Source organism: Cricetulus griseus, chromosome X (assembly GCF_003668045.3).
Source record: "Cricetulus griseus strain 17A/GY chromosome X, alternate assembly CriGri-PICRH-1.0, whole genome shotgun sequence".
NCBI lineage: Eukaryota > Metazoa > Chordata > Mammalia > Rodentia > Cricetidae > Cricetulus > Cricetulus griseus.
Genome location: NC_048604.1, coordinates 49,585,349 through 49,600,028, shown reverse-complemented (window position 1 = coordinate 49,600,028; position 14,680 = coordinate 49,585,349). Strand labels below are relative to the sequence as shown.

Sequence of the window (14,680 nt, the reverse complement as noted above, 5' to 3'; positions counted from 1 at the left end):
CTAGGACATGCACATTTTCCCTATGTCTGCTTTGTGTATTACTAACCCATCTAATTCCAGACAGCATTGTTTCTTGCTTACTATACTTGTGTTTTTCCCTCGCTGCTTCAATTTGTCACTCTACTCTGGCCTTCTCTTCAAGAAAATAAATCTTGTCACTTGCTGCCTAAAATGGGTGGCTAGATGTTTGAATTAAAATGTTTCTCTGACCCAGGGATCGTGCTAGTTACTGCCCTCTTTCTGTTACCTATCATCAGCTTCTTCAGAAGTTTCCACTTACTCTCTGTTGCTTTGCTTCCTATTAACTGTTCAACCAGTAGTAAAATCAGGATTCTGCCTTAAACTATGCATTGAACTTGATTAAGGAAAGGTCATTAACTACTTCCTACTCACAGCTGAAATATACTTCAGGTCTGAACTTCATCTGTACTGCCACTGCCAGTGTCTGAGGCAGCAGGACTATTCCCTGTAATCGTTACCATATACTTTTATCTTTAGCTACTCTCCTAATCAGTCTCCTCTTAGTGCATCTATTGGGAGTCTTTTATAGTGCATCTTATTTGGTACGTCCCAAAACACTAATGCCCCAGTATTTTTATTTTTATTCCTTCCATTCTTCCCTCTTTCCATCCTTCATTGTGTATATACAGTATATACACATGTATGTGAGTGGATGTTCTTGCTTATGTATGTCTGCATGTATTGAAACCGGATTCAACATCAGGATATCTGTTTCCTGTCATTTTTTGCCTTTGTTTTGGGGGCAGTGTCTCTCTGAACTTGGACTCACTATTTGAGCTAGACTGGATGGCCAATCTGTCACTGGGATTTGCCTTCCCTGCTCTCCTCAGTGCTTCCTTTACAGATATCTGTGCCTTTGCATGGGTGATGGGGAGTGAATTTAAGTCCTTGTGTTTATTCAGCAAACACTTTGCCCATTGAAACATATCCCTAGCCATCGCCACAGTCCTGGGTGATCAGGCACATTTTGACCTCGCATGTGTCAACCTTGCTTAGTTTTAATGTTTTGGGTGACCTGAGCTCTTTTTCATTGTACCTCAACCATATTGAATTCCATTTTTATGTGTTTGAATTCATTCGTTTTTCTCAGAATCATTGCACGTGCTATCATCTCTGATTCCCATTCCTTACCTGCCTTTATAAAACCTATTTTTAAGTCTTAGCTTAAATTCAGTAATTATGCCATTTGTGTCGCTGTCAAAAGTAGGTCTATCTGTAAAACTCTCAGAACCTCCTTTAAAAATTCCCTTCTAGAATGTAATAGTTTTATTATTGATTTGTGAGGTTATTTGTTGAATATGTTCTCTTAGAGTATAAGTTCTATAAGTAGGTGAACTGTGCTGATGTTATTCATGATATGTATCTATCTGTCAAATTGTTGTTGAATGTCTTTGCCTAGAGACAAAGTCGAATGGACTTTTTCCATTCTTCTCATACTCTCAATCTATATACTATTTTCTAACATTGACAGATTTAATCTCTCTCTCTCTCTCTCTCTCTCTCTCTCTCTCTCTCTCTCTGTGTGTGTGTGTGTGTGTGTGTGTGTGTGTGTGTTATTTTCTTGTCTTGCTTTCTTACATAATGAGGATTTTATAGTTGCTTTTATTTCACTATCTTTGAACCACTACACTGTAGAATTCCCATTAACACACATCTCTCTAGATAACAATCATATCAGCTAGGGCAAAACATGTACCAGACAAATGATTACTCCTACATTGACTAAAATATTACCACCAATCGGAAGAAATGACATGTTTCTGGGTAGGGTTTTTTTAAGGAGAGAAAATAAAGCTTACCTGAGTCAGTCTCTGAGTTGGTAAACTTCCTTTAACCTTTTTTTTTTAACTGTTTTTTTAACTGTCACAACCTTGGGTCTACTTATAATCACTTGCTATCAACTGGGAGAAAAAAAAAAAGCATAGGAGGGGATTAAGCAGAAACAAACAAACAATATCAAGCCTGAGATCTTCCCTCTGTGTGGAGGCCGACCTCCCAGCAAGAGAGACATGCTACTTACTACACCTTCTATGATCAATAATCTTCTTTAAAGGGGCAGATTGGCTGCATAACTTCCCACTGACTTGTCTTCCAACCTACCTCCTACGGAATTGAATTTGGTACATCCATTGTAATTATGTGCTGTACCTTTACTGGAAGAAAAGCACAGATCTTTGAAAGCTCTGGCAGCCAAAAGCCCCAGCTGGAGCTTTTAGATGCTTCAGAGTGTGTTTGCAGTTCAGCTGTTCTCAAACCTCAGAGCTGTGGAAATTCCCACTTGTCTTGCACTGCGGATGGAGACCCATACTGTGTATATCTATTAGACTAGCATGTCTTCTGAGGAAAGAAGGCAATAATTAGTTCTCTTAGTAATCAGTAGTTTTGTTGTTCTGACTTAAAAATTACCCATATTTTTCAATTAAAAACATTGTCAAGCTATAATCTAGTAAAAAAAAAGATGTTTCAATAGCCTCATACATGTAAATCTTTAATGAACAGAACAGATTATATGATATTACTGATGGAACAATTATTTTTTTCTTATTTCTTTTGCAAAAATATGTGAAGGCATAAGGATAGAGAAATACAACTATAACCTCCTTTTGCTTTAATTGTTTTAAAGCCTCTAAAGAGCTTATAAACCCTGTTCGAGAGAGCTTAACCAGGTGGAAAGGGGATTGATAAAATGCTTTCCCCTTCCTATGTAATATCAAAAGCAATTAATTTAGAAAAATATTGTAGGTCCTAGATGACATTAATATTGCATTACTTCCTATGCTTGCATATTCATTAAGAAAAATTCACTTTTTTTGTTTGTTTGTTTTTCGAGACAGGGTTTCTCTGTGTAGTTTTGGAGCCTATCCTGACACTCGCTCTGGAGACCAGGCTGGCCTCGAACCCAGAGGGATCTGCCTGCCTCTGCCTCCTGAGTGCTAGGATTAAAGGTGTGCACCACCAACGCCCAGCAAATTAACATTTTTTATCTTGCTTGCAATCAGGGTGTTCTGCTTATTCATTTGGCAGTTAAGAGTCCTGGATGTTCATTTTTTTCCTCCTTTTTAAAAATTAGAAACAATCTTTGTGATGCTTCAGTGTTTCTGTTTTCATTTTTCTGCACATATGAATTCTAGCTCTTGTTGATGTGGTTAATGCTATCTGAGATAAAGCCAGTTTGAAAGCCAGGCAGTAGTGGCACAGGCTGTTAATCCTAGCACTTGGGAGATACAGGCAGGGGGATCTCTGTGAGTTTGAAGACAACTTGGTCTATAGACCTAGTTCCAGGACTGCCAAGGTTGTTACACAGAGAAATTTTGTCACAAAAAAGAGCCAGTTTAATAATTTTTGATCAAGTAAAAAAACATTCACCTTGAGTCATTCTCAAGTCCCTGTATTTATATTACTGTTCATTTCAGTAACTTCTCATATTAATTCATGCTTATGACAGAGTTGTTTATTTCAGTCATCTTTTATATTAAAACAAGGTAAAATAAAACAACCTGAAAATTGAATATTCACAGGAGGTTGATGGCTGTCAATAAATTCTGCACTTGATTAATTTAAATTAAATTAAAAATATCAAGATTTCACCCTCTTATTTTTTTCCTTTATCTCTTTAATTGCTTAGTAGAATAACAAAGCTCCACAGTAGTTTTAATAGTCATTTGTGTCCTCAACTAGATGTTTTGACAAGAATATTTTGAAATTCTTGTTCAGCTTCTCAGTGTGATTCCTCTGAGTTTACAGTGTCTTTGGGGGAGCAGACACTGTTATTACATTCTGTTTTATACTAAATATTAGTAGATGTTTCTCAATGCATAATTTCCACACATCACTATCTTTGGGGAAATATTCTCTATCAGCACATCATTATTTTTCTGATATAGAGTCAGTTTTCAACACTGTTTTTTAGTGCTTCAATTCACAGATTAACCATGGCTCTCAACTCTCATGACAGCTAACGTGCAAACATTTCCCGTTTCCTACATATAAGAGGAATTCTCATATTGATTATTTTGTTCAGGTATTGGATTTAGTTCAGCGAGTGAAACAATGAATAGGAGAGTCCCTGCCCATGAAGAACTTATTGAGTATTAGAAGATAAGAAAAGTATTCATTTAGTAGAAACTCTCAAATGTATCTGCTTCATTCTTATAATTCCAGACAAAATTTTGTCAGTCATTGCCTCTGAATCTCTCTTGGACTGGCAGTTCTGCCAAGCTGACAAAAACCCTCCTTGAATATGACCAAATTCATTCCCTTTACTATAGTAAAATACAAATAAATATTTTGTAAATTCAGGGAATAATGCTTCCTAATTTCTTGATATCCACCTAATAATTGCAACAAATTCTATTTTCAAGGGTCTAACATTTCAGTTTCTTCACATATGATAGGCATTAGTAAAAGGTGATTTGAATAACCCTAAAGGTTTCACGACCTTTTCTTCAGTCATACATGATATTTAGAACTGCTGTTTATCTTTTTTCTTTGCATTTCTGTAGTATTTTGGTATTATATCTATATTCACCAGCTTTATAGTTATGAAGTGTATACAATTCAAATTATATCAATGAAACTGTGCCTAACTCTTTGGGGAAATAACCTACTTGTAGTGCTCTCACTAAAGCTGTCAATGCACTTTTTTTAATATAGCGCAGATCAGTTGAAGAAATGAGAATGGTTTGATATGATTTGATAGACAAGTAACTTGCAATACAAATAAATCCCTTTATAATACAACACCCTGGTCAGCATCCCAAAGCATTTCAAGGAATGAATTATAAAGCAAAAGATGCCAGTCAACTAAAATGCTGCGAGGGACCACAACAACATACCAAAGCTACGTTTCAGCAAAGTTTCTGCTTTACTTACTTACATCACTTAGGAGCACTCAAATGCCTTTATGAGACACAAGCCTTTTAATAGCTGTGTATGTATCTTGGGATGTAGCTCAGTGCTTCCTATTATTTCTAAGCTTGACTATCCATGCTATTACAGAAAACCCTCCGATGGCTGTTCAGCTTTTGTCTATCAATGCATATTGGTCTCACTGTAAAAGTTAATACTTAAGACTGAAACACGCCTGTTGATGTGTTCTAGACATAGTAATTGATGCTTGGAGTCTACCCAGTGGATAATAAGTCACATTCTTCATTGATTACCACAGACACACATTGCTTAATTGTGGATCCAAAAAGACTTTACTTCATATTTGGCAGACACATTAATGACCATGTGTCCTTCTTGCTAGGAATTTCTAAGGATAAATAAAGCTAAGTACAGCTGTTTTTTCCAGTGCTTACATGGTGTTAGTTGATAAAACAGACATGTTCCACACAGTATCTCATTCATGTCCTACTGAACATGCATAAATAATGAAACGAATACATTTTTCTGTTGATGAAATAGAACCTGAGAAACATTAGCTAGCTTTGCACTTGGTCACATAACTATAAATTGGCACGACTGGAGTTTGGGTTCATGGCTGTAAAACTCAAAAGTTCTTGTTTCTTCCTTGGCAACCAACAGCAGGGGCATGGAAAATATAGACATAAATATTGATTCTCTCTTTCTCTGGGAATTACTAAAAGATTTCCCTTGAACCTTATGCTTAAAATACATTATATTGAGCCATGCAGTTGTGGCACACACCTTAATCCCAGCACTAGGAAGATAGAGGCAGTGAATCTCTGTGAATTTGAAGCTAACCTGAGTTTCAGGTCAGCCACGATTACTCAGGGAAACCCTGTCTTGAAATACAAACAAAAAGATTATATTGGGTCTGGGTAGTATTTCTAGGGTTAACTACCTGGTATCAAATGATATTATGTAAGGTCCTTTAGCCTTCTTCACACCTTTCCTGTTATATATTCTTTGTTTGTATTTATGTGTGTTTTTCAGATAGACTCTCATGTAACCAAGGCTAGACAAGAAATTGCTTTGTAGCTGAGGGTGACCTTCCACTTCTAATTCTTCTATTTCTACTTCCTATCTACTGGGATTTTAGGCCTGCCTGTACACCACCTCTAGCTTCTTTCTTATATGCATCTTGTTAATGTACTAGTGGTTCCAGTTCGTGCAAATGAATGTATTCATTTATTTTTAATAAGCTATCATTTATCATCACCTGCCATGTATCAAATGTTGGTGTACATGGTGAGTCAAAGAGCTGCTAAGACTGCTGTACAGTTCCTTCCTGAGTCATATTGATTGATAGATTAGCATCTAAAACCAAGCAATTCAACAAAAGTAATTCTTTTGTATTTCAAATTTGACCTCATAAATAATGTAATTAGTTAGGGGAAAATAAATTATTGCCCATTCTTAATTTTGTTCAATATACAATCTGTCTCTCCATGAAAAATCTGGAAATGGATATTTATCTAAGGACTATTGTTAACATCAGTCAGCAAATATTAAAATATGTAATGTATGCAAGACCCGGCACTGAGTGCTTATCAAGGTACAGAATTTGACTCTTTTCTCTATTCTTTTCCACACACTTGCCTCTTCAGTGATTTTGTCTCCCAAAGAATCTATTCATATAACAAATCTAATTCTATTTAAAATTTTGCCAGATAATATTGTAATGACAAAAGCTCTATATCAAATAATCTGTATTATTCCCTAGTCATAAAGGCACCCCATTTAGAGGGTAAAATTTAGAGGATTTAGAGAAATCTGTTAGGGCATTTTAAAAGTATATAGGTAACATAATTAAGTGTAATACATAGAAAGCTTGAGTTTGAATGGTAAACATTGTCAATAAAAGACATGTTAAAATGTGGGCAATGGTTGATGTTAGGTACTATTGTGTGACCAATGATAGTAATTGGAATATTATTTCAAGCTTGAGAATCTTAATAAGCAGAAGCTAATAGTGTCTTTGTTACTAAAAAAAAAAAAAAAAGACTACTGACACAAAAGAAAATGGCCAATTAAATCCACTTCAATGATAATTTAAAAAACTGTAGTAACAGGAATACACCTAGTATCATTGATTCTATCTTCCTACAACATAGAAAACAGTCACAGAAATTTTCCTGAATTTTCAATTTTGGAAATCGAGGGTCTGAAAAGTAGGAAGACTATTTTCACATAGGAAATTATGTTTGACTGACATTGTTGCTAAACAGTATTCTACCTGCCTCTACCCTCTTAGTCTTTGATTTGCTTACTGGTGTATAGATGACAGATCAGAAGCACATTCATTTCCCCACAATCCCTGAAACAAAATAACCAAACATGAGTCAATACTGCATCAACACAGACTTCAACTTCTGAAGGTTTTTTGTTTTTAATCGTATGCATGCATATATGTGTAGGCACATGGGTGTAGGACAGAGTCAACAGGTACCCTGGGATTAGAGTTATACATGGTTGTGAGCCACTTGTTCTGAGGGAACTTGGGTTTTGGGCAAGAACAGTAAGTTCTTCTAACTGCTAAGCCATTTCTTCAGGCTCTCTTTAAACTGTCATTAATTCCAACATCATTGGAATAACCAAATTAAAGCCTTGAAACAGTTGTTTGATTTTCTTCTTCCATAGCTGGTTAGTTACCAAGTACTGTTGATTCTTCCTTAATTCTTTCTCCTTCATAAATCTTTTCCTTTCTATTCCTATTGCCAATAGTATACATCATTACTTGTTTCTTGGGACATTTTTATACCTACCTTATTGATGGCTTCCATGCCACTCATCATTCAACCAGTCTGGTTTCTAATAATGCATATGGACAGTGTATCATAATGATATATTAGTTACTTTCTTGTTGCTGTGATAAAATGTCATGATTCAAAGCAGATTTTTGTAACAATGAGTTTATTTGGCTTATGGTTCCATAAGGGTAAAACTCCTTGATGATCAGGAGGGGCAATAGTAGAAATCTGAGAGCACACATATTCAGCCACAGTAATGAAGCCTAGAGAGTGAACAACAAGTTGGGATAGACAATAAACACAGTCTTCCTCCGGCATTGTACTTCTTTCAGCAAAGCCACACTTCATAAACTTCCCTAAACAGCTTTACCAATGGGAGACCATGTGTTAAATGCAGACTTTCCCTAGGATCTTTGTCTTGTTTGATTTGGTCTTGCACCCTTGTCAAATGGATGATGCCATCTACCTTCTGGGTGAGATGTCAATTAATCAAAGTGCCCTTTGTCCAGAATCAACAAGAAATGAAAACCTTTGCAAAGTATGCCTGAGCTTTCAGTCTTGGTTTATTACTAATGACACATATGTATTGATATTTTATTCTGTCTTGACTCCATAATTAATTTCTTGACCTATAAACTCAGAGTATTGAGTTTATTTGATTTTATTCATTTAATACTGTCTTTAGCAGAAATAGTATAGTTAACAAGTATATTTATTAAGTATAGTATAGGAATAACAGCAGTCAACCATTTATTGAGGATTTTCTGTCAAATTTTTCTGCTTGAATTATTTAATTCTCAAAAACATCCTAGGAACAATCTGCTGCCATTGCACTGCACTATGTACGTGTGATGGTTTGAAAAGGAAATGCCCCCATAGTCTCAGGAATTTAACATTGTCCCCCATTGGTAAAGTTCTCTAGAATTGTGGACCTATTTTATATTGCTAGCTATAGTTTTCATGTGCCTGTGTTGCCATTTTCTAGATATATCTAAGCTTCTTAAAATAGGTAGTGTGCTTTGTACTTGTCATGAGAGTGCTGAAGAAACATGCGAATAATGTGTGCACTTTAAACAAAATAATCCATAGTGGCAAGTTGCTATGTGAGTACTGTAGCAGGGCAATATTATATCCATTCGTTTATATTTCTGCCTGGAAAAATTATGAAAACATAGAATTCTTAGAAGCTAAAATTTCCATAGAGAGAAGCAGATGCCCATGGTCAATAGGCAAGTTAATCTCAAAGGAGAGCCAGACAAATGTGTTGCTTCACTACTAGAGCTGAAATGGTTAACCCAATAATTCATGTATAGCTTTAGAAGGTGTACTACTTACCTTTCTCATACATATGACAAAGTATCTGACAGAACTGATTTAAAGTAGGCAAGTTTTAGTTTGGTTTATGTTTTCAGACTTTAGTCCATCATGGAAAGGGAAGGCATGGCAGGGCAGATCTGTTCATGGCAGTGGGTGTATGTGGCAAACGCTGTTCACAACACAGTAGACCAGGAAGCAGTGTGTGACAGTTGTACCTTTCCAAACTCAGCACCATTGACTCACTTCCCCACGCTGAGTCACACTTCTACAGGTTCCACAAGTTTTCCAAATAGTCTCAAAAGCTAGAGAACAGTATGCAAAACTTAAGAACATGGGACACAGTGGAAGTTACTTTGTGATTTAAATCTGTTGCTTCAAAAGTTGAAGGCCAGCCTTGGATACAAAGCGAAGACATGTTTGAAACAAAAGGTCTTTTGTTCATGGCTTCAGTGAAATTTCATGCTGCTTTCAGATATCTCTGTGCCTAGTCTGTGCTCAGCATTTGTATTTAAGAGACTAAAATACACATGCAAATTAAGTAGAATTAAACATGTTCACTAATTTCGTTGTGTGTTTATAAAATGCTCCTGTGTGTCTGTCTAGTCTCCACCCATCACCTTTTCAGATATCATTTGGTAAGTGGAAACTAATTAAATAATTTTGAGCTAAAGGAAATTCAAACCTCAAAATAATTATTATTGGAGTTATACCAAGAGGAATTTTGAATGTGCATCAATACTTTGACATAAAAAAGTAATTAAAACCCAAATTGAACTGTTTTGAAGAAAACCAACATAAAAATTTTGAATGATATATTAACACTAACATCTGACATGCAGGTGAAAAATCTTTGGGATATATTTAAGTGTTCATGTATGTCATGAACAGAAGTCGTAAGTTGAACAATTATTAAACGATTAGTCCTCATCACTCCTCTGGTTTCAACACTATGCCAACAGATAATTTCTTAGGAAATATTACCCCTATGTTTTTCTACCATTGTGTACACTCACTGTCTAAGACTAGCTATTTACTCAACCCAACTTTATGCATTTTAGGAACAAATTTTGGCTATTTGTATGTTACATGTGGCCAAAAGTTTGTAATTAACATGGAAAAACTGTTCACAGTCAGCTGTATTTTGTTGTTATAACCATGATGATGTTTATTGTTTATCAAATCTGACTGCTTCTGGTTTATAAAACTTTACCTAAATCTCTCCCTTGGAAAGCTGAAAACAAACAAAACCAGTGTATTTTAAATCTCAGTGAGAATAGGCTATGTGCATGAACTTACAATATTGCTTATGAAATTATCACAGAGAGATGAAAGAACGTTTTAAATAGACATTCTCATAGAGACTCCTTATCTTCTAGATGAGCTCAGTGAAAATGTTACGGCCTCGTCTCACAAGCATCCTCTTCAAACTCACCTTTGAAGAACATGTAAACAACATCAAACCAAGCATCATGTCAGTAACTCTTGCATGTGAAGAACTGAAGAAAAGTGAAAGCTTTAATAGACTTTTAGAGCTGGTTCTTTTGGTAGGAAACTACATGAACTCAGGCTCAAGGAATGCCCAGTCTTTGGGCTTCAAGATCAACTTCCTTTGTAAGGTAAGATATCATTTCTAAACAGTAGTTTTTTGATATGTGAGCTGAAATGATATATAAATGGAAACAAATTATCAACTCCAAATCATGTGCCATAGGATTGAATATGATCACGTAACTCCGGACTATACCTTGATTAAAATAAATATTTTATAATTTTATTGCAATAAAATTCAAAATACTATGAAGTCTTTTTTAATCATGCCCTCTGATTAAATCATTCTGGAGATTATAGACAATACCAAATTTGTCTTTGTAAAATATATTTTACCTCATATTTTACTCTCTTTTTGCTTATTTTATGTCTCTAGAAATATTTGAAGAGGTTAATTATATGAGTAAAAGAGCCAGGAACTTTTCTTTGGATATGATTCGATTACTTTTCTTTGGATATGATTCGATTATTGTGCTGTATGAAAACAAAACGCTTTGTTTCTGGGTAGCATTGAGCTAATATGCTCTCACTGATGGTTAAGGTATCTGCCTAAAACTGTAAAAATGAAATAATATTATTACTGCTTTGACTGGGCAATTGAATATTATTTTGAGACCTAGGAAAAGGAGATTAAGAAACCAAAAATCCACAAAATGATTTTATATGTCCAGACACATCAACTCAACTTTTTAAAATAAAACATCTGTCTGTTATAGACAGACAACTGAACAGATTCTGAGGTGAAGGCCTTTAAGGAAGCTTGAGATGAAAATGCATCTGGAGAGAAGTAGTCTTTCTTTGACATCTCCCCATGCTTCCACTGTTTATTCTCCTCTCAGATCAGAAAATAATGCAGAAGTTTAGCTCCTTCTAGACATTCCTTTTAACAAGAATCCCAAATGAATATGACCTTCTTTATTATTCATACATTGACCTATACAAGGTGTAAATACACAAACTTACATATGAATATGTATGAAAAATGATTTGATTGTGGTTATTGTAACACACATAAGTGCAAGTGATAGCATGACATATGTAATGGGATTTTGACTATCCTTTTACTCATGATATTTTTTATTAGTTATAAGAATAATAACAGTAACAAAATAGACTAGATAACTTGCAAATACCAGATTTTCATCAAGAATAGTTTTATTCTCTCTTCTTCTGGTAGTGGGAAACACATTAGTTCATTTGGTAACACCAAGAAGAATAAGGTAATACTTGGAATAAACTAGAATAATTATATATGTATTTACAGGGTAAAACTATTATGGTCTTGTTCTTTCAATTATAGCTCATATAACCTACCCTAATTAGATCAGTTTGACTGTATTTTTTATGTGCAGTTTGTGAATCTATACTTTGGGTATTTTATTATAAAGATGCATATTAAATAAAGTATAAATTTATATTTATGTACTTATATATCTAATTTACATATATTGCTTAAGCTAACTTGTAATTTTTTAACTTGGCATTTTTTTATTATTAGTTCAAATTAGGAACAAGCTTGTTTCACATGCCGATCCCTTCTCCCTCTCCCTTCTCTTTCCCTCCCTCCTCACCCCGACCTACCCCCCACCCCATCCACCCTCCACTCCCCAGGCAGGGTAGGGTCCTCAACAGGGTCTCCGCAAAGTCCACCACATCATCCTGGGCTGGGCCTGGGTCCTTTCCCATGTGTCCAGGGCAAAAGTGCATCCCTTCACATGGGATGGGCTCTCAAAGTCCCTTCTTACACCAGGGAAAAATACTAATCCATCACAAGGGGCCCCCTGGAGTGCAGAAGCCTCCTCATTGAAATCCATGTTCAGGGGTACTGGCCTCCCAGACAGCATCTGGGGTTGATGTGCTCTCCCCTTGTTCAGGCCAGCTGAATTTATATTTATGTACTTATATATCTAATTTACATTTAATTTACATATATATCTTAAGCTAACTTGTAATTTTAATACTTCACTTCTCAACTGCCTTCATTTCACCTTATTCAGATTTATTATATGAAGTGATTATCTTGAAGCAAGAATGAACAATTTACTTATATACAAGAGCAAAAGATTATATTAATCTCATGGAAAGATTTTATTCTTAGGTCTCCTATTTTGGAGAGAGCTTTCTTCCTGTCATCTACCTGTCAAATAAAAGTTTTTCCATATAGCACTGATCTGACATCTATCACTAGAGGTATGCTCAGAGGATTTAGCAAAAGATTCTTGCCAACTTCAAATAAAATAAAAAACCGTCTTGGGGGAAATACTATCATGTAGTAATAGGTGTTCTAAAGGAAAAAGAAGTAAAGGTTTTACAATATTATCCCCCCATCCCCGCTACACACACACACTTTTCAGTTGGATTTTTATCTTCTGGGAAATACATTGGGGGAAATACATGTCATTAATAAAGAGAAATGATATATACATGGTTGATATTCCCACAATGTAAGGAATAAAAAGATTTTCCTACAATACAAAGGATTCTGTGTAGATGTAAATATCTAAAATGACAGAAATTTACTGAGGTGCATAGAATTAATTAGCTTAGATCTGTAATCTTTCAAAAAAAGGAATTTACTAAGTTCTGATACATGATTAGCTAGAATTTCTGTTAAATTTCACTTATAAAAGTCTACTTTTTTGATTTTTTTAATAAATTGCAGAGGGAATTCTTCAAGAAAAATACTGGTTTTGCTTCAAAAATGGATACCATTTCTCACCTAAATTTTTCTAATGATAAATTTCTCTTTTTTTGATTTTAAAATTAACATCTACTGGTTTCAACAAAAACCAATAAAACACATTAAAATATTCATCCCTTGAAAAAAGGACGATTGATGTAAGTAATTAAACTTATCTGAGATGCCTCATTGCATAATATACAATATTTAGTCAAAATCAGCTGCCTTGATTTTTGTGAAGTAAAGGTAAACAAGTGAGTTAGCTACAATTACAAATAACACTAAAGTTTATAATGATTGGAAAATGCTTTTTTAATTTTAGTAGTGAATCATACTTTGAGTCACCAAACCAATGTGCGCTAGTGTACTAAAACCCATGTAAATGTAGGTGAACTTATGGTGCAAGCTTGGACTATACTTATGTGTTAGTCATTGAAATTCTAATCAATTCCAGTGTTGTACTTGAGGAGCATTTCTTATTTTGTTTTCAGTATGTAATAGCATATATAATATGCATAAACAAAATATTCAAAAAATCAAGCTTTCCCTATGCATTCATCTGTGTGAGTATTTTAGTCATGGATCTTTATTAGTTTACAGCCAAAAGTGACTTTCTGAGTCAAGAGAAAAATGGAATTTGTTGGAAGGATCTGAGATAATTCAACCAGAAAATGGAGAAAAGCTAAAGAAATTGACTTTAAAGGAACAGCCAGGCTTTAGGGATAGCTCAGTGGTTAAGAAAACTGGGTGTTCTTCCAAAGACCCCTGGTTTGATTCCCTGCATCCACATCGTGGCTCACAAGTCTTTGCGACTGCATTTCCAGGGGATCTAACACCCTCTTTTGGCCTCTGCAGGCACTGGCATGCCTATGATGGGCAGACATATGTACAGGCAAAACACCATATCCTTATTGTGTGTATTTTTAAAGCTACCACTGTGTCTGTTAATATATATGTAATAATAGAGTAATACATATATATGCAATAACATAATAATATACATATAAATTAAAAGACACAGTATCAGCTTGGAAAATTCTTGTAGTATGAGCAAAGTGAAAAGTCTAGGACATTTTATTAGGGATGTATTGTCTTCAAGTAATTTTCGGCTCTTTGCTCTGTGTTTGACTGCACATTTCAGTAGTAGCTGTTTGACTTAGTGTGTATTACAGAACCACTCCTTGTCCAAGTAGTTACAGCTAAGACTCTTTGAACTTCAGTTTATTCATCTGTAGGTGAGGAAATACACTAATCCTCGTATAATTCTGGTCTTAGGTCCAGTGAAATGATTGCATTAGAGTATACTGAGAAATTATAATGTTAAATATATCATAGTTGGTCATGTCAATGATTAATTATTCTGATGCTAAAGAAACTATACTTGGCATCACTCCAAATATCAAAGCATTTCATTCACCATCATAGAGTTGTAAAAATGGAAGTAAAATAAGTTTAG

At 34.9% G+C, this 14,680-nt stretch overlaps 1 protein-coding gene across 9 annotated transcripts in view; it reads left to right on the top strand.

Annotated features, from left to right (window-relative positions):
- Nucleotides 1-14,680, top strand: part of LOC100768845 (protein diaphanous homolog 2) — a 735,817-nt gene that overhangs the window by 338,280 nt on the left and 382,857 nt on the right. For all 9 annotated transcript variants that reach the window (XM_027433000.2, XM_027432999.2, XM_027433003.2 and 6 more), the window contains one exon: nucleotides 10,373-10,612. In XM_027433000.2, the coding sequence (XP_027288801.1) occupies nucleotides 10,373-10,612 (240 nt within the window). The remainder of the gene's footprint in view (nucleotides 1-10,372; nucleotides 10,613-14,680) is intronic.